This window comes from Camelus dromedarius, chromosome 1 (assembly GCF_036321535.1).
Source record: "Camelus dromedarius isolate mCamDro1 chromosome 1, mCamDro1.pat, whole genome shotgun sequence".
Taxonomy (NCBI): domain Eukaryota; kingdom Metazoa; phylum Chordata; class Mammalia; order Artiodactyla; family Camelidae; genus Camelus; species Camelus dromedarius.
In genome coordinates this window covers 87,783,064-87,802,997 of record NC_087436.1, presented here as the reverse complement: position 1 = coordinate 87,802,997, position 19,934 = coordinate 87,783,064, and the positions used below count along the sequence as shown (strand labels likewise).

The following is a 19,934-nucleotide window of genomic DNA, read 5'->3' as shown; positions in this document are numbered from 1 at the left end:
GTTTCGTCTTAAACAGAGGTTATCTGAGAAATCTATTTGCAGCAAAACACATGGTTTGGAGTAGGAGTTCTTTCCTTGTCCAGTGACTGGATAATGAGAGGAAATGTCCGCCTAAGACTAGACCCCGAACGTGTCATACGCTGTTACTCTTATGTGACATTTCTCCTACTTTTACTAGCTAAAAGCTGTAGAAAATTCTCAGACCTCATTTTGTTTGGGGGAAAAATGACATTTATCCCTTCTCTTTTTCTTCCTTGTCTCTCTTTACAACAAGAAAATACTGTACCAAAGTGTAGGCAGTGAATGCGAGGAGAGCTACCGTCTTGATTTGTATCACTATTTGATCTCGCCCTTTGTCACTGTAACGTGGTTGTGTGTAATGTGGTTGTGTAATGTGGGCTCGGGAGTCAAGCTGCCCAGTTTAGAGCCCCACTCTTGCCAGTGAACAGCTGGGCAACGTGGGCAAGTTGCTGAACCCCTCTTAAGCTTCAAATCTCATCTGCAAAATGGGAAAAATAGCGGCGCCTAACTCTTCAGGTTATCTGAGGTCTGAATGACGTCAAGTTCTTAGAATAGTGCATGGTGTAAACTCAATCGCCAGGAGCTGCACTTGTAGCAACAGTGTTTGTAGCAGTAACAGAAGTAAAATCAAAAGCTTCCCTCCTTTTGGTGACTGAGGTGACTTCTTAAATGGAAGCAAAAGCATCTGGGAAAGGAAAATAATTTCCTGTTTCCTTATTCTCATATACTAGGAGTATAGAAAACTCCAAATAAAATACTTTTGGCTAATCGCAGTGGCAGATTGATCCAAACCAACTGTGAACAGCCTTAGATCTACTTTCTTGCTCTGTTTAATGATGAAAATAAGAGAAGCATAAGTGGAAGGCCTGCTTTAATCTTAAAAGTCCCTATTATAAAATATATGCAGATGAAAATCTATCAAATAGAAATAGTCAAAGAATACTAAGTTCACCAAAAAACCCTATTCCTTAATTAAACAAATAGACATTAAGTACCATGATGCTAGAACCTGAGGACAGAGCAGTGAATAAGACCAACTTTGTGGAGCTTGTGTTCTGGTAGGGAGATAAGCAATTCAAAGATTATCACTGGTAATAGTTTTGCATACATCTTTGTTTCTTATATGTACATATATCTATATATCACACAATCATCCCAACTTAGTAAATGTATGAAACATATATATGTGTGTGTTTATGTGTATGTGGGTTCATTCTATTGGTTTAATTATTTTTTTAATGGAGGGGGTACCTGGGATTGAACCTAGGACCCTGTGCATGCTAAGCATGTGCTTTACTACTTGAGTTGTACTCTACTCCCCATTCTATTTGTTAATATGATTAAAAAAAAATCTAAATAGTATATGATGAACTTCCTTCCATAATGAAGTACTCTCCTGAAACTATTTTTAATGGTTGCATAATATTCCATTGTATGGCTGTACCAAACTTGGCTGACCAGTTGTTTTTTTGCACATTTAGTATTCCATTATTACAGAAAGTCTTCTCAGGACTCTTTATGTTTTGCATATATCGTTGATTCTTCTTTAGTACTCAGTTCTAGTTGTGAAATAGTAGAATCAAAGGTTATGCAAAATTTTTATATCCCTTATTGTTTGTTGTTTTGAGGTGACAAAGTAAACAGATCTCCTGTATCCTACATTATTGAGATTATTAGAACATTGCAATTGCTGATGAAAGAAAGAAAGTCATCAGTTCTTTTCAGTGCCTTTTCAGTGCTTTCCATCATACCAACCAGAGCTATATCATTATCTAATTATTCATTGCTAATGTAAATCATTAATCTGTAGCACCTGAGCACTGTAGTAGACTTAGAAGTTGTGATTATACCAAAATAAATTCTACATATGCATAAATGTAACATGAATCACATTTCAGGTTTCATGATCCCTTCACTTATACAATGGCTATACAATGGCTGAGGACTAGAGAGCAAATCCAGACTTATTTTTTCACAAATGTTATCACCCAATTAATTCCTAAACAGTTGTACTTTTTGGAATGGTCCATAATCATGGAACGAGGGCTTCAAAGATTAAAAATTTAGTCTGCCTTTCCTTAGGCATGAATCCTTTGTTAATTCTTCACTTGCTGTTTTATAAATTAATTGCATCTCTCCTGGTTTTATGATAGTTAAGTAAAACCACAATAGATTATGGTTGAAATTTTACATAAGAACATACCTTTCTGAATGGTTTTTACATGTCAATTACTTTTTTTTTTAGATTTGGATCCTACAAAGAAAGCCACAATTCTGAGAACAATCATCATTTTCACATGAACACTCCCAAATACTTTTTATGAGCCATTTAAAACAAGGACTCATTGAACAAGCCTAAGGAAAACAAAAAGAACAGATGAATTGAAGTGGGAAACTACACACAAAGAACCTCAGTTTTGAAAAGATACAGTATGTACACAGTGGGAAATTTTTTAATCAATTTACAAAATATATTGCTAAATAAAAGCATTTCTCCAAATTGTTTTTCTTAATTTTTTGGTAAAAAAATAGAATGTAGGGTCATATAAGAAAGTTCTACTATGAGAGAGAAGATAACAAAAGTGTGTTACCTTTTTAATGCTTAAAAATAGGAAATGGAAAAAGAAGGAAAAAAACAGGAAATGGACTTTTTGATGAGCTGGAAGGACTGCTTGCAAAAATCAAACAGCCTTAAATCACTCTTGGGTCAAAGCAGGGAAAGAAATGTTTAGAAATTAAGTCTAATTGTTAGAAGACGAATGTGTACCTATAATGAGCGTTGACGCAGCAGCTGCCGCACGCCCTTCACCATCCTCTCCTGAGCTGTGGTAACATCATCTGCCTCTTGCCATGTTTCTATCACTCCATGGCTGTGCATGGCACACTTTGTGATGTCTCCATCAGTCAGGCCACCAGCTGTCAGGGAGCACACCTCTCCACGCAGACGGGTCCCACAGTGCATTTTCTCCCCTAGATCCAAGCAGGTAGATGATGGGGAAGAATTCAGCCCAACAGCACCATCTCTGCAGGGAATAGTGAATGGACTGTTGTTTAGGGAGGCACATGTGACATCTTAGAACTGGAAAGGGTCCTGAATGTTATTTTATATTTTGGGGCAAACATAAAAATTACAGAAGAATTTTCAAAGGTTTTATGTCACAATCTAAGGATGTTCCTTGGATCTATTTAACAAAAATGCATTGAGCATATCACCATATGCAAAACATGATGTCCCGGTGGTAGCTTTAAGAAAAAAATTTATTTGTTTATTTTTAAAAATTGAAGTATAGTTGGTTTACAGTTTTGTGTTAATTTCTGGTGTACAGCATAGTGATTCAGTTATATATATGTATATTTCTTTTCATGTTCTTTTTCATTATAAGCTATTACAAGGTATTGAATATAGTTCCTTGTGCTATACAGTAGGACCATGTTTATCTATTTTATATATAGTAGTATCTGCAAATCACAAACTCCCAAATTACTCCTCCCACCTCTTTTCCCCTTGGTAACCACAAGTTTGTTCTCTATGTGAGTCTTTCTGTTCTCTAAATAAGTTCATTTGTCTCATTTTTAAAGATTCCACATATAAGTGACATAATATGGTATTTTTCTTTCTCTTTCTGGCTTACTTCACTTAGTATGATTTTCTCCAGGTCCATCTATGTTGCTGCAAATGGCATTATTTTATTAGTTTTTATATCTGAGTAGTATTCCATTGTGTGTATATGTGTATGTGTACACACATCGTCTTTATCCAGTCATCTGTCAATGGACATATAGGTTGCTCCCATGTCTTGGCTATTATAAATTGTGCTGCTATGAACATTGGGGTACATGTATCATTTTTGAATTAGTTTCCTCTGGATATATGCTCAGGAGTGGAATTGCTGGATCATATGGTAAGTCTCTTTTCACTTTTTTAAGGAATCTCTGTACTATTTTCCATAATGGCTACACCAAACTACATTCTTACCAACAGTGTAGGAGGGCTCCCTTTTCTCCACACCCTCTCCAGCGTTTATCATTTGTGAACTTTTTAATGATGCCCATTCTGACTGGTGTGAGGTGATAACCTCATTGTAGTTTTGATTTGCATTTCTCTGATAATTAGCAATATTGAAAAAAAATTTATGTGCCTATTGGCCATTTGTATGTCTTCATTGGAGAAATACTTGTTTAGGTCGTCTGTCCAATTTTGGATTGGGTTGTTTGGTTATTTAATTAAGTTATATGAGCTGTTTGTATTTTCTGGAAATTAAGCCCTTGTCAGTTGTGTCATTTGCAAATATTTTCTCCCATTCCATAGACTGTCTTTTTGTTTTGTTTATAGTTTCCTTTGCTGTGCAAAAGCATATGTTTAATTAGGTCCCATTTGTTTGTTTTTGCTTTTATTTCTATTGCCTTGGTAGACTCTCAGTGGTAGTTTTAAAAATATGTCCACAAATGATTTGGTACTTCCTTCCAAAGGTGAGGCCTAATTCGTCTCTTTCTGAGTGTGGGCTAGACTGAGGGACTCACTTTGATGAAGGGAAGAAAGTGGAAGAGATGGCATGTGACTTCCAAACTTGGGTTGTAAAAGACTGTGACTTCTGCCTTAGTCTCATCCTCTTGGGTCTGAGAGAAGCCAGGTGCCATGTCATGAGCAACCCTGTGGAAAGGTGAGGAGTTGCCGAGGCCTCTTATCAACAGCCATGGGCGTGAGCCACCCTAGATGCGGAACTTCCAGCCCCTGCCAAGCTTCAAATCGTACTTCATCCCCAGCCGGCATCATGACTGCAACTCATGAGAGACCAAGCCCAACCACTGGCTTAGCTGCTCATAAGTCCTTAACAGATAATAATTGTTGTTTTAAGCCATCTGCGTTCAGATCTTTCTCAACATGTGATGGGGATATGTCCCGAAAAACCCATGTAAGTCGAAAATATCATTAAGTTGAAAATATTATTAATTTGAAAATGCGTTTGATACACTTAACTTTTCAAACATCATAACTTAGCTTAGCCTACCTTAAAGCTGCTCAGAACTCTTATATTAGACTACAGTTGCACAAAATGATCTAACACAAAGCCTATTTTATAATAAAGTGCTGCATATCTGAGGTGATCTACTGAATACTGTACTTGAGAGTGAAACACAGAATGGTCTGGGCACAGAATGATTCTAAGTGTCTCAGCTGGTTACCCTGCAATTGTGGGGCTGACTGGGAGCCGATGGCTGCCCACCATCACGGGAGTATTTGTACTGCATATCACCAGCCCGAGAAAAGATCAAAATCCAAAATTCCAAGTGTGGTTTCTACTGAATGCATATTGCTTTCGCATCATTGTAAAGCTGAAAAATCTAAGTGGAGCCATCCTAAGTCAGGCAGCATCTTGTTTGGGTAATTTGCTATGCGTCAGTAGATAAGTAACACAGCCCTTGAAACTCTCCACATTTGGGGAACTCTGAGAACCTGGCAACAGCAAACATATTTACTTAGCATCTATTCTATCTGTGGTACAGTGCTGGACATGTGGCGGTAACAGGAGGTGTCACTTAAGTGAAAAAGACATTGCCCTTTTCTCTGGATCCTAATCACCAAGTTAGGGAGACAGAAAGATGCAAAGGCATCTTGAATGGTAACTACTGACTATTGACCTCTATTGAGCCAAGTGCTTTACCAACACTATCTCCTAACAACAATACTGCGAGGTGATGTAAGACAGATGACAACCGGGGTCTTTCAGATCTGGGATTAGATGGCCAGAACTCCCATTCCACTCCCTCCTGAAGACAGTGTCCTCTCCCAAATTTCTGTCAACTGTGTGAGGTTAAGGGGCAGGGTTCACATTTTTATGGTCACCTCTCGCACAGATCTCCTTCCACTGTCATAGCTGGGTTTATGGATGGTCTTGTGCTTGCATTTCTGACACTTGGATTATGCTACAATGCAACATAAAAGCATTTAATGCACTGAGCTGGTGCCTGGCACTCAGCAAGAGCTAAGAATTCCCCAAAGTTCTGGGGAGGCAGATGTACCCAGGACAACAAGCACTGCCTCTGTAACTGTGTCGAGCAGACAGAGAACTCCGTTCCTTCCTCGAGTTCCTCAAAACAAGGTAAAACAAAACATTCTCACCATATGTTTTAGTGGGTGCAGTTTTTACTGAAGATGTGGAAAGACAGAGAAGTGTTTATATTACAGAAACTCAAAACATCTTCAGGCAGAATTAGATACTCACTTGTTTTACAAATCTTCTGTCTCCTCCACACCATGTAGTTTAGGAATCTCTCTTACCTTCTGTGGCTTTCCACACCTCCTTCAGATTTCTGTGCATTTCTAATACAAAGCAGATTCTCTCTCTTTCTCTCAGTCTCTTACTTATTTATCAAGTGCTCAGGGCCTTAACTTCCATTTTAAATGGCTTATTCGAGGTGGAGGGTTCAATACATCTCTCTCAGCAAATGAGAGGGCAAGCAGAAAGATTAAATAGCACCGCTGAACTTAACCTAACTGATAAATATGAAAGAATGAGTGCCCCAAGTATCTTCAAATTACTCATGCAGATGTACATGGGACGTTTACCCAAATAGATCATATCCTGAGCCAAAAAGCAAGATTTTAAAATGTCAAAATATTGAATTAATACAGAATATATTCTCTAATGACAATGAAACTAGCTTAAAGTAAGTAACAAAAAGATGAGAAATCCCTAAATACTGGAAACTGAGTAATAAACTTCTAAGTAACCCATGAGTCAAAGAAGAGACCACAATAAAAATTAGAAAATATTTTGAACAAGAGAAAGAGAACCAATAGGAAGCATGTATCTCTGTATATACACACACACACACACACACACACACACACACACAAATATATGGATATATGTACAGCTCCATGCCTATCAACTATATACAGAACCAACAGGAGATAGATATATGTGTACATATTTATCTATATATGTCTATATATCCACACATACATATCCATCTCCTGTTGGTTCTGCTTCTCTGTAGAGACCAGATCGATTCGATAGCAAAACTGAAAAGAATGCTAAATGGAAGAAAAATTATAGGCCAATCTCTATCATGTACATTGATATAAAATTCCTAAGCAAAATATTGCTAAATCAAATCCAGCATTGTATAAAAAGATAATACATTATGATAAGTTAGATTTACTCCAGGAATTCAAGGTAAGCTTAACACTTGAAAACTAATTAATGTAATTCTGTACCACAACAACATTTGTTTAAGTCACCCAGTCTATGGTAGTGCGTTACAGCATCCTGAACTAAGGGAACAGGTCTGATAACCCAGTGACTCTCAGCCTGGGGTGGGGGTGGCCTGTAGACTGGGGAAGGCAGAGCCCGTGGGGGAAAATGGAACCATCTAAACTCCCCCACCCCTCTGCAGTGGACATATTCTTACAGCCGATGTCACCTCCATTCTGGAGACCAGGCTCTCTTTTCTGTCCTGCTTGCTCTCCAGCCAGTTTTCTATTTAGTGGAATCTGGCAATTCAGGAGATGTTTCTTTTGCTTCCCATTTCTCATTTGGTTTTTGAATTCTACTACACTTTTTAAACAATCAGATGGATTTGGGGAACAATGGAAGAGACAAGAAAAAAGGAAAAGTGCTGATCTGCTGTATTGTGGAGTGGTGAATTTATCTAATTTTATACATTTGGGTCAGTAGTTATTTTGATTTCAATATATTCTGGAAGCATCCGATTATTTTAGCCATAGCTTCTTAATGAGCTAATAATGTAATCTCTCTCTCTCTTTCCTAGGTAGATTACTTTAATCTATATCCAGGAGCTCTGAAAGAGTTAATGCTTTGAGCTGCCTTCATTATGTGAGCAGCTAATAGGACCAGTAACATAGTCAAGTAATTTCAGAGTAAAGACATTAAAGAAGACTCTAGAACAGGTACCAAGCAGTGAAACGTTGACTGATAACGCAAATAACCAGACACCCTTAATAAACTATAATTTTTCTCTGCACCCAATTTGCAGGCATAAGAGGCAATTCCTAAGAGAATATGCCCCTTTCAGAATCCTGAAATGCATAACAACAGGGCTGGAAGGGCACCTGGAGATCCCGTAAATTAGCTCTCATTTTGCAGACAACAAAATGAATTCAGAAGCTAGGTATCTATGTAAGGACATACCTAAGTAACAGAAAAGCTGGAACAAGAACACAGGTTTCTTGACTCCCTGGTCCAGGATTCTATGTTCTATGGCTTCTTGTAAGATTTGGGGGGAAACATTTGCAGGGTATATCATGAGGATCTGATAGACAGTCCATGCTTCTACACCACAAGAACTGATGCTCCAAATTGAGTTCCTCTGTCTGTCTGTCTGTCTGTCTCACACACGGCTCTAATCACGGACGGTCCCCCAGCCCTGGATTGACCTCCCTACAGGGACAGACGCCCACTTTCACCTGCACCTCTGCTTCTCTTACCTCTCCCCCTCCCCCCAGGCGCGAGTGCAGTGCCCGTGTCTCCGGTGGAGAAGATTCCCTTCCCAACCACCTTTTGGACCTCATTTCTTCCCTTTGCTCTGTTCATCCTGCTGTCAGCAGCTCTGTAGAGACTCTGCCTCCCCCATCTTATGAGATGCTCTGACCAAAGGGAGCCCAGCACACTCGCTAGCTAAGTTTGTTACTGATGCTTTGCCTGGCTGGCTGGTTGGCTGTTGGAGTTCATCCCCTCCCTCTTTTACTCCTCCAAGGTCATTCCCTCCATAAGGAGGCTGGACCTCATCTTTGCTGGAAGCTGGAGGAGACAGACCCCAAATCCCTCTGGTGGCCTCTACTCACAGCTGGCAGCTGGGCTCCTTCCTTGAGGTGAGTGTCTGCCTTGCTTCAGACCCACTGACTTATTTGGAGAATTAGGCCAATGCTTTCCAAACATTTTGATGGATGCAGCCCAATCAGTAAAAAAAAAAAAAAAAAAAAAAAAAGCATGCTTTCTCAATATATTTACTTATAATTTACATATAGGTACTACTATTACTCCATATGTTAAATATAAGTAAAGCTTAATTTATCTCCACTATTTTGGGGTAAAAAGAAATACAAATGTGGGAGAGGGAAATAGCTCAGTGATCGAGTGCTTGCTTCACATGCATGAGGTCCTGGGTTCAATCCTCAGTACTTCCATTAAAAAAAAAAAATGAAGTTGTAAAAACAAAAAAGAAATATAAATAGAAGTTGTCACAAATTCTCTTTGTACATCCTCCTTCCCCACTCGGCCCCAGAACTGCTGAACTGGGCGGTGGAAGCTCTGGGAGCCACACAAGGGGTAAGTGGTTTCAGTACTAGTAATAATAATTGCCGCCGCTTTTGCGTGCTGACTGTGTGCCAGGCACCATACAAGCCTTTACATAAAATGTTCTATTGAATTTTTGCAGGAGCTCCACGTGGTAGGCACTATTGATTCTCATTTTATTGTCAAAGAACCGAGGCTTAGAGGTGCCTAGCTTTGCCCACTGTTGCCACTAGCAAGAGGCAGGGCAGAATCAAAGCCAGGTCTCTGACTCGAAGCACAGCTTAGCCACTGTGCTGTGCTGCTTCGGGGATGACAGCGAGCACTTGCTGAGGGCTAAGCACTGTGCTGAGCCCCGGACACACACAGGGAACAGGGACGCAGCCTCTGCCCTCGTAAAACTGCCGTCCTACTGGGCCCTGACCTCCTGGGGGCGCCCTAGATCTGACTGAAAAGGCTTTGATCCGCTTGAGCATGTTAGGCTCTTACAAAAAAAAAAGGTCACAGCATGAAATTGTTTGCAGGAAATTTTTTAAACCTTATAATGTGTAATTACACAGTATTGTAGCCCATTTGGAATTCTGCTGGTTCTGAGTCTTGGAATCTTATTATCATTATAGCATTATTTCAATGGGAAAATGCATTTTAAGTTTCAGACACTCAACTTATAAACGAACTTTTTAATAAAGTGACTTCTCACATTTTTTTTTTAAGAGTTTGGACTTCCTGAACAACATGCTCAGACAAAGTTATCAAAGCATTTTGGAAAGATCAACAAGAAGCACTGATGAAATTGTCAGATAATTACAGTATCATGTTCTTTGAATATTCTGGTTGAGATGATTGCTTCAAAATACTCTATGGTGAGTATAGTCATAGGGAAAGAAACCATTGCCCCAAGTTCCTTAATGAAAAAATAATTTAAAGCCTGATGATATTTTCTTTTCCCAGCTGGAGATAACGTTAAAACCCCATACTCCCAAAGCCTGGCCCCCGTCAAAGTAAACAACTAGAAGTCAAATGTATTTCTCTTTATTCCTACCACCGTGACCTGATAGCAGTTGACGTTGCATCCCTAAACAGTAATGGCAAATGTCACAAAAGTAACAATTCTAAACACCTGTGTTCCGAGAATCTTTGTTCTTTTATATACTATTGACAAAACATGTTGCTTTGTAGTCTACAAGCCCTTTTGCTTCAAAGATTTCTTTTTGATCATCATAGTCATCTTTTTAGCTAAAGTTCTAATTATCTATCAGTGTATAATAAGCCATGTCTCATGATTTTGTGGTGTTGACCTAAAACAAATAGGCTACCAGATACTTCTCCAGTAAGATGGGTCTATTCGGGAGACCCATAGCAGAGAATTGCAGCTTGGGGTTGGCAACTATGACAAAGGTACGTGCAAGTCCCCAAGCCAGAAGGGAAGGAGAACACTTTTATGGAGGAGAAAAGGACGTTGGGAGGGCTGTAGTAAACGAAGAACCCAAGGCTTTTCATTGGCTGAGTCCTTGCCAGGAAAGAAGAGGAGCACCCCACTTTGGTCTCCTGACTTTATTTAATTGAGGTTTTTGTTTTAGTATTTTTTACAGTGGGTTAGAATTTGGGGCAGAACTCAGCTGGGCAACCCTTCTGTTCCATGCGGCACTGCCCAGGTCACTTGCAGGCGTGTGGATGGTGGCTGGGCCGGACTGGAGGGGCCTACCTGGCTTTACTCACGTGGCTGTGCCTTGATGAGGGTGGCTGGGAGGACTCATCTGAGTCCCTTAGCTGTCTTCTCTACGTTGTTGGGTGATGGACTTCATTTATGGTGCCTCAGGGCTCCCAAAGCGAGTTTTCTTGGAGACAGAAAATGGAAGCTTCCTGAAGAGTAAGACCTGGGCTGAGAAAGTGGAACAATGTCACTTTTGTCATATCCTATTCACCAAAGTAGTTGCTAAATTCAAGGACAGGGGACAAGGACCGCACCTCTCAATAAAGAAAGGTATCAAAAAGTACGTGGCTTCCTTTAATCTGCCACAGCTAGATTTCAGAAGGTGTTTTTGCATTTTCTAGATGAGGAAACTAATATTGAGGCTAACCGAGTTGACTTGCCCACAGGGGACATCTATCTAGTTAGTGAGGAAGGTGGGACACCGCCCAGGACTGCTGATTCCAAAGCCAGTATACCTGTTTTGGGGGGGGAACTCACTGACCTCAAATATTTTCTGAAGAACCAAGTATGTAACACCGCTACTTTTTTTCGTTTTGTTTTTTGTTTTGCTTCTTGGCTTTTAAAAGCGATTGAGGGAATTCAGGGCATTTGAGGGCCCAGACGAGCCATTGAGTGTCTGTGATTCTGATGGGACATGTGCCCAGAGCCTCTCTTTTCCCATTTGACCTGTGTCCTTCCTGAGGCAGGACTGAGGTGAGGGCCCTGAGGGAAAAGGTGGAGGACTTTCTGTAGGAGGTGGGTGTCCGATAATTGCAGTAGCACCGGATGCTGCCCTCAGCCTAGGCTGCTGGTTACGTCGCCTTGAGTTCCGAGCAAGCAAGAGGCTTCACCCGTGGACTAAGCACCGTTTATTTGAGATTAATGCGGGTGGAAAACTAGTCAGAGTATAAACAGCCATGGGGCGAGGAAATAAGTCTGAGTCAATTCGTTGACTAATAAGAATCAGTCCTTTGGAATCCGGCTTTAAGTCAAGACATTACTCAACAAGAGCCAGAGTGTGCTTCACAGCAGTATTCCTGCACAGTACAAATGGCTTTTTTGAAAAGCACTGCCCAGTACATGACATTTGCTCTATTGCTCAGATTTGGTCACAGGAAATCCTGGGGTTCTCTCTGGTAGAAGGCAGTTACTTTGTCTTTACTAATAAGCTATCCTTTCAATTTCCTTTATTTCAAAATTTCAAAAGATGCTTCTTTTCTCTTCCAGTGATGCAATGGCTATTCCTTTTTCTTATTACAGTGGTGCCTATTGCTATGTTATCTAATATCATTTTATATTATTAATTATGTAATATTTTATTTATAGTATAATAATACTGCTATAATAGCTTATTGCTATGGCTGCTATAGCCAATTGCTATATTATCTTAGATTTAAATTTATTTACCGAGTCTTTGCAAATACCTCATCTCTCCTCTTCCAAAGGCCTGGAATTTGTTTTAATTGCCTCGCAGAAACCTGCCCTATTTTTTTACCAAATAGCCAAAGCACTGAAGAAATCTACATCAGATGCAAGGGGGAAAAATTCCCTTCTGAGTGCTTCTGAATGTAACTGTGCTGAACAGCACATCACAGACGCAAAGCCAGGACTTCAAAGTAACAGCAAAATTAAAGTTCAATCAAAGCATCGTTCACTCAGAAAATTTTTGCTTTGTGGATATCATGTACCACATGTACTTGTTGCAGTGGCTAGAATTTCTATAAAAGGAACAACAGGAGTGCGAGATTGCATTACCTAAAAGCAATGGTGCTGTTATCACAAAGGGAAAAAAGAAATTAAAGCAGACGAAAGATGATAGAAGGAGAGTTAGCTGAGAATGAAAGGCAGAGTGCCTGAGCACTGCTGGGGAGTGTTAGTTGAGCCCATCTGATGTTTCCCCTTATTATCTCCTTTATTTGCAATGTCTGAGGCTTAGGAAATTTCTGTAATTGATGAAGTATCACCAAGCCTGCCTCTCTGGCCAGGAAAGCCATGCTGGCTCAATTGAGAGCCATGGTTTCCAAAATGGGATCTTTCACTCCTGGCTGCAGGAAAAATATTGGAGTTATTATTTTATTCTGTAGTATTTCAGTATTTTACATTTCAATTTGGGGGTTATGTTTTTAGCAAGGCTATTGAACTGAGGTCTACCACAGGCGGCATTGGTATCACCTGGGAATCTGTTAAAACTGCAAATCCTCGGATCACATCTCAAACCTACCGAAGCGCCACCGCTCTGGGGATGGGGCCTGATGCGCTGGGCTTGAATAAGCTCTTGAGGTGATTCTGATACCCGAAGAGTTTGAAGAGCAAACTGGTTTCTAATGAATATATTTGCAAATGAATACACACAGGTGGGACATGCACGCAGACGTTTTTTACTGCTGAGATGCTCAGACAAAAATGTTGGAAGATGATGCTGTGATGGAAACTGGCTGACTCAAGAATCATGTATTCTCCTCCTCTTTTTTTTTCTCCAACTTTGCTAATTAACTCTGGTTAGGGAGGGTCATTTAGCTTCTTTTACTTCCTGGGTGAGCTTAAACAAGTTACTTAATCAGGCTGGAAAATGAATAAAGTGAGATAGTAATCTCACAGGACTATTAAAGAGCGTTGAGTGAGCTCGTGTATAGGGGCAGCAAGTAGAGAACCTTGAGCACAAAAGAGACACTTGGTTCCTCTTTTCCCTTATAGCTGTGGACCCGCAGCATCAGCAGTGTAAGCTCTTCTCTTAGTCCCCAAGCACGTCAGTACATGTATGGAAGCTAAAAAAAAACCCAAAAAACTCTTATGGTCCTATAACCTTATATATTACACTTTGTGACACTTTGCTGATAAAGACAGATGGAGAGGGCAGCAGATGAGTTCATTCAACACATTTACCCTTTCCAAGAGTTGAATGTTATTTTCCATTGAAATTCCAAGCTGCAAAGAGCAGTGTCGGTGATGCTGCAGACTGCAGCAGTTCAACACCATGCTGTCGTGAGGAACAGCCAGCAAAACCCATTACTGACGATCCTCTAGAGCAAGTGGCCCCTGACTCAAGCTGCGCATGCTTCAGCCTGGCAGCTGGACCCAACTGAGTTAGCTCCTGGGCGATGAGGAGAACTATTAGCCAAAGCTTTTGTTGAAGAGATCTGGGACCTGCGCCTAAACTTCAGTGTTCTTAAGAATCACCTGGAGAGCTTGTGTAGATGGCACACTGCTAGGCCTCACCCCCCCAGAGATTTTTATTCTATCGTTATGAGATGGGCCTAGGAATCTGTATTGTTAACAAGCTTCCCAGGTGATTTCATTGCAAGTGGTTCATGCACAAGAGAATTTACATGCCCTGAGTCGCAGATGTTTTAGAACTGATTAGCACTTTGGAGATCATTTGGTGTAAGATTTCTTACCCTTTTTCCTTCACGAGAGCCAGGACGATTGCCATTAAGATAAATGCATGACACTGTCTCATTAGTATATTCACATTTGGCAAAACTACAAAGGATGGGAAGGACGAAAGCATCCCAGAACTACCAGCAGCAGTCAGTAGTTTACGGCAGACCACGGTGTCCGTACTCAGTTCCCTACTATTGAATTTAACACCACCTCTCAAGAAAACCTACCAAGATTTGAAGGAGAGAGGGTAAGTGATGACACAGAGATGACCTTAAATCCACTCATGTTTTAGAACTAATTCATTAGTCATCTTGAGTACTTTGTTGGTAATAGATTTCCTGGTGACACAAATCACAGAGGAGACACACCACTGTGGCAGACACTGCGAGTTGTTACTAGTGGTTCCTTGATGTTTCTTTTCCTCTGTCCTCTGTAATGACCTCCAAATTTTAGCCAGTGGACACCCAGATAAAACGGCTACATTTCCCAACCTCTCTTGCAGCTAGGAATGATCATGGGCCTAAGTTCGTGACAATAGGATGTAGAGGAAGTAGCGTGTCAGACGTCCAGGCAGTGTCCTTACAGGGAGGGCCTGCCTCTCCTCCTTTCTGTGGCTGGAATGTGGAGGAGAAAGCTAAAGCAGCCAGAGGAAAGAAGCACGTAGAAGGAGCTGGAGGCTTGCGGTGCTGAGAAATCTAGGCACTGGCCTTGAGAGCTGCCTGAGAGTGTGATGTTGAAGGAGGGTCTGGGTCCGAGTGTGCGTAAAAATGACTGTGGCCTGCAATGATGTATCGAGGAGGATTCAGGAGAGGATGCAGTGAGGTCTTTACTTCCTATCTTAGTCTGCTCAGGCTGCCATGACAAAATACCACAGACTGGGAGGCTTAAGCAACAGACATTTATTTCTCACAGCTCTGGAAGCTGGGAAATCCTAGATCAAGGTACTGGAAGAGTCAGTTCCTAAGGGGGCCCTCCGCCTGGCTTACAGACAGCTAACTTCTCGCTATATCCTCGTACAGCTATAACACCAGCCCCATCCTTCCCTCTCATGACTTCATCGAAATCTAATTACCTTTAATGGCCCCACCTCCAAATACCATAACATTAGTACTGGTATTGGCTGAACCATTTTACATCCCCACCAGGAACAGATGAGGGTTCCAACTTCCCCCAGATGCTCACTCACACTTTTCATTTTTTTTTTTTTATTATAGCCATCCTAGTGGATGTAAAGTGATAGCTCATTGTGGCTTTGATGTGCATTTCCCTGATGACTAATGATGTTGAGCATTTTTTCACTTGCTTGCTGGTTATTTGTATATCTTGATTGGAGAAATGTCTATTCAAATTCTTGGCCCATTTTAAAATTTGGTTGTTTGTCTTTTTGCTGTTGAGTTGTAAGAGTTTTTAAAAACCATATCCTGGATACCAAGCCCTTATCAGGTATGTGATTCAAAAATATATCCCCCATTCTGTAAGCTGTATTTTTTTTAAAAAATTAATCAAATTGATTCAGAGTTATCTTTATACTAACATAAGTTTCACTCCCTTGCGTTCTGATACTCTATCTTGGGTTAGGGCCATGTACATACATACAAATGTTTGTTATATATTGCCTCACTCCTAACCTTTGTAAGTTTGTGGAAACAAGATGCTCATGAAACCCCATTTCTCAGGTGTATTATGGCAGAAAAAAGACTGAAAATTGCTTTTCTAGACCTAAAGTCCAGATTCAAGAATAGGATGATGTTTTCCTGTTTCCTGCATTACCAAAAGCTGGTACAGAGGTGTGAAGCAACAGCGGGAGGGAGACCAGCTAACGTGACATGTAGGAAGTCTCCTTACCACATTGACCTTGCTGTTCCTCAGCCCTTGGATCTTGAGGCAGAGTGAAGAAAAGCAACCTCGTTCTGTGACTCTTGTTCCCAAGGCTGCCTTGTTCAGCAGCCTCCATAGGACAGAGCGCATCTCAAGCCATTAGAGTTTGGCTTATTAAAAGGGGACAAGAGTCTCACAAAGCCTCAAACACCAGCTTTTTAAAACAAAACTAATAGCAGCAGCAGCAGCATGAGATGCAGCATGAAGCTGAAACCTTTCAGGCCCTGGAGTTGGAAGGGAAGGATAAGCCCAGAAGAGTGACTGCCCTTAACATGGGAATAAGACGAAGACCGATGGGAAAGCATTCTGTTCCTGGCTGACAAAACCACAGAGGCTTTCAAATTTCCCAACACCTCTAGACAGGGTCCTAGCAGATATGGAGCACAGAGTAAAAAGCTTCTTTAACGTTCAGCTGTAGACTTTCAGATCTGGAAAGTGCTTCATCTTAAAGGTGACCCACTGGCACTCAGCAAGTAGACACAGCATAAAAGCCACTGACTCTTCCTCATGAACTCAATCCCACTGGCTATCCACAGTCAAACTCTAGATACACCAGAGCCATCTGTTAACATAAGAATAAACTGAAGTTTGCACATGTTAAGTCAGGGTCAGTAGAAACCGTGGGTGAACTTGGTGGGTGATGAAAAAGTATAGAAAAGCCACTCTGTCCTCTAATCCTTCACCACTTTTCCAGTCCCGGTGGACAAACTGATCACCAGCAGAGAGTTACTCAGTTCTTAGTGGATGACATGTCTACTGAGTTTCTGTTACGTGCTGGAGACAGTCAGAAGCAGAGCTCCTGTTCTGAAGGTGAGGCAGCCATACAGAGTAGGTTTCTCACGTGGAATGATGGGGCCTGGCAGAGTGGGGAGGAAGGAGGGCTGGACCAGCTTTGCTCTGCGAGCCAGCACTCTCCTGGTTGCAAGTGACAGAAACCTAATTTGAGTTACCAAAGAGGGAACGTGTTGTCATGAAACCATTCCCTGGAAGGTTCAGGGATCTGCAGGCTTCAGAAGCAATTGGAACCAGGGCCTAGATAGCCATCAAGACAAGGCCACCGCATGGGCTGCGTCTGGAAAGCTCTTCCTTCCCACTTAGTTCGTCTGCTACTCATTATTCGTGTGTCCAGTCACCTCCTCAGGAAAGCCTCCCCACCCCCAGCTCATCTCCCTGACTGAATCACACCCAGGCTGGTCTATTTAAGCCTTTGGGGCAAATTAGAAAAAAGTGACCCTTTTGAGTGGCCAGTGGCAGTGTGTGAATAGGGTACCCCTTTCTCTGGGCACGTACAGCTTCATGCCAGGCCTCGTGGAGTGGTGAGGAGACTCTTAAGTGGGATTTCAGCCCACTTGCCCCCTTGGCTGTGCTCCTCTGTGCAGTATACAAACTGGCCCATCCGGCTTCGGACCCCGTGGTCCTCAGCTAGCTTGGTGGGCTCTGGGAGACCCCCATCCTTCTGCTGAGCCTCTCCTCAGCCCACGCCCCATCTCCAGTGAGGGACCACATTGTGGCCAGGCAGGTGAGAGACTGAATTTACATTGTCCGAGAGCAAAGATGGAAAACCAAAGGAAAAAAAAAAACCAAACCTGTATTCTACTGTACCTGTTTTCCTTATCACTTGTCAGAGTAGCAGTATTATTTTACTTGCTTGATTATTTAAGGAATATCTCCCCTGCAAGCTTGAAAGCCCCATGAGGACATCAACTGGGCCTGTTTGTGCTCAACAAACGTATTATTCCTAGAGCTCAGCAGTGTCTGACGTGTGGAAAGCCCTCAATAAATAAAGGTTGTTTCATGACTAAACGAACCTGCAAACTGATGAGTGTTTCTTTATTTCTCTTAAACTGGCTTTTTGTTTTTAAATGAGGGGGGAGCCATGGTTGCTGGCAGCTTATAAGCCCATAGACAGAGAAGGCTGCTTCTCCTTAATTCCAAGTTTAAAAATTCCAGGGAAGGATGCTCATTGGCCCATTTGAGATCACATGCTCACTGGGAGTGGGAAGCACCCCAATTGGCAAGTCCTATCAAAGCTCTGTTTGATGAATGGAGGCGTGAGCAGTTCCCCAAAGAAGAGGAGGCTCTTTGGGCAAAAGAGGGGAAGGCTGGGCAGAAATGACTCCCAGTGGCCCCAATGCTGCCACTGACTTGCCGTGGGCTGGTCACTTCTGTCTTTGTTTCCTCACTTGTGAAATGAGGGAAGGAGCTGAGCTCACCTGTGAGATCATCCAGCCCAATGTTCTATTCCCTCTTATTCTGGTTCTGGTTCTGGTTCTGTTTCCTCCTGCCAAATTCTGTTCTAGTGCCGCAGGTGTTAAGCGGAACGAGACATGACTGTGGGCAGCCTCAGTCAAGGACGGCTTAATGGAGGTGAGCGTTACGCTGAGCAGGAAGGGCCGAGGAGGAGTTGTACAGCAGAGAGAGAGGAGGGGAGGCTTTTCAGGGTGAGGGGCTGGCTGGGGAAAGTATGATGGGTCTTAATGTTGAGCCATTTGTTTGCTAGAAGTTTTTTTTTTTTTTTTTGTATAAATATCTTTGCAAGGGGTACCAAGTTAACTCACCTATATTTTCTCTTGAATTAGCTTATTCAAGAACAGCAAGCTGGTCATCCACAAGGATCTGAGGGAATGAGACATTGGACAGGTAAGTTTTAATAATCAAAATAGGTCTTGAGTACAAGCATCTCTTGGTTGTATGAATTAGGCTGATCACCGTGGGGTCTATATATACAGTTGACCCTTGAACATGGTTTGAACCATGTTGGTCCACTTATATGCAGATTTTTTCAATAAATATACAAAAATACACATGAAGAACATCGTGTGCAAGATTTGTGTTGAAGTGGATAGCCTATCCTTACATAGGCATAAGGTGAGTGATATTTAATATAAAATTAATAATGTGCTAGTTTGCTTACTGTTTTATAACTTTGCTTTCAAAGAATGACATTACCATGCAATATGCTTCTCTCTCTCATAATTGGTGAAACTGTGTATCAGCCTATGATCACACAGGTAAGCAGGGTTTTTTTTAATGCCACTGCCAGCCATGCTGCCATCCCCTCCCACCCTGCACCTGTCACTGCATGCTCTGCACACTAGCTGAGTGGTTTTTTAAAAAAAAAAACAAGGTTTCCAACATTGTATTATTATTCTTTTTTAATTGAAGTATAGTCAGTTTACAATGTTGTGTCAATTTATGGTGTACAGCATAATGTTTCAATCATATATGTTCATACCTATATTCCTGTTCATATTCTTTTTCGTTATAGGTTACTACAAGATATTGAATGGTTCCCTGTGCTATACAGTGTAAACTTGTTATTTATCTATTTCTGAAAATGAAAAAAAATTTTTTTTGTTTATCTATTTTATATATAGTAGTTAGTATCTGCAAATCTTGACCTCCCAATTTATCCCTTCCCTCCCTCTCACCCTGCTGGTAACCATAGTTTGTTTTCTATGAGTCTGTTTCTGTTTTGTAAATAAGTTAATTTGTCTTTTTTTAAAAGATTCCACATATAAGTGATATCACATGGTATTTTCTTTCTCTGTCTGGCTTAATTCACTTAGTATGATAATCTCCAGGTCCATCCACGTTGCTGCAAATGGCATTATTTTATTATTTTTTATGGCTGAGTAGTATTCCATTGTATAAATATACCACAGCTTTTTTATCCAGTCATCTGTTGATGGACATTTAGGTTG

General features: G+C 41.2%; 1 protein-coding gene across 2 annotated transcripts in view; it reads left to right on the top strand.

The window, feature by feature from the left end:
* The window catches only part of CWH43 (cell wall biogenesis 43 C-terminal homolog), a 40,452-nt gene extending 37,858 nt beyond the window's left edge, over positions 1 to 2,594 (top strand). The window contains exon 16 of one of the 2 annotated variants that reach the window (XM_010992846.3): positions 2,267 to 2,594. In XM_010992846.3, the coding sequence (XP_010991148.1) occupies positions 2,267 to 2,345 (79 nt within the window). In that variant the 3' untranslated portion in view covers positions 2,346 to 2,594. The remainder of the gene's footprint in view (positions 1 to 2,266) is intronic. The other variant, XM_031434825.2, reaches the window with a different exon arrangement.
* Positions 2,595 to 19,934: the final 17,340 nt, after the last annotated feature.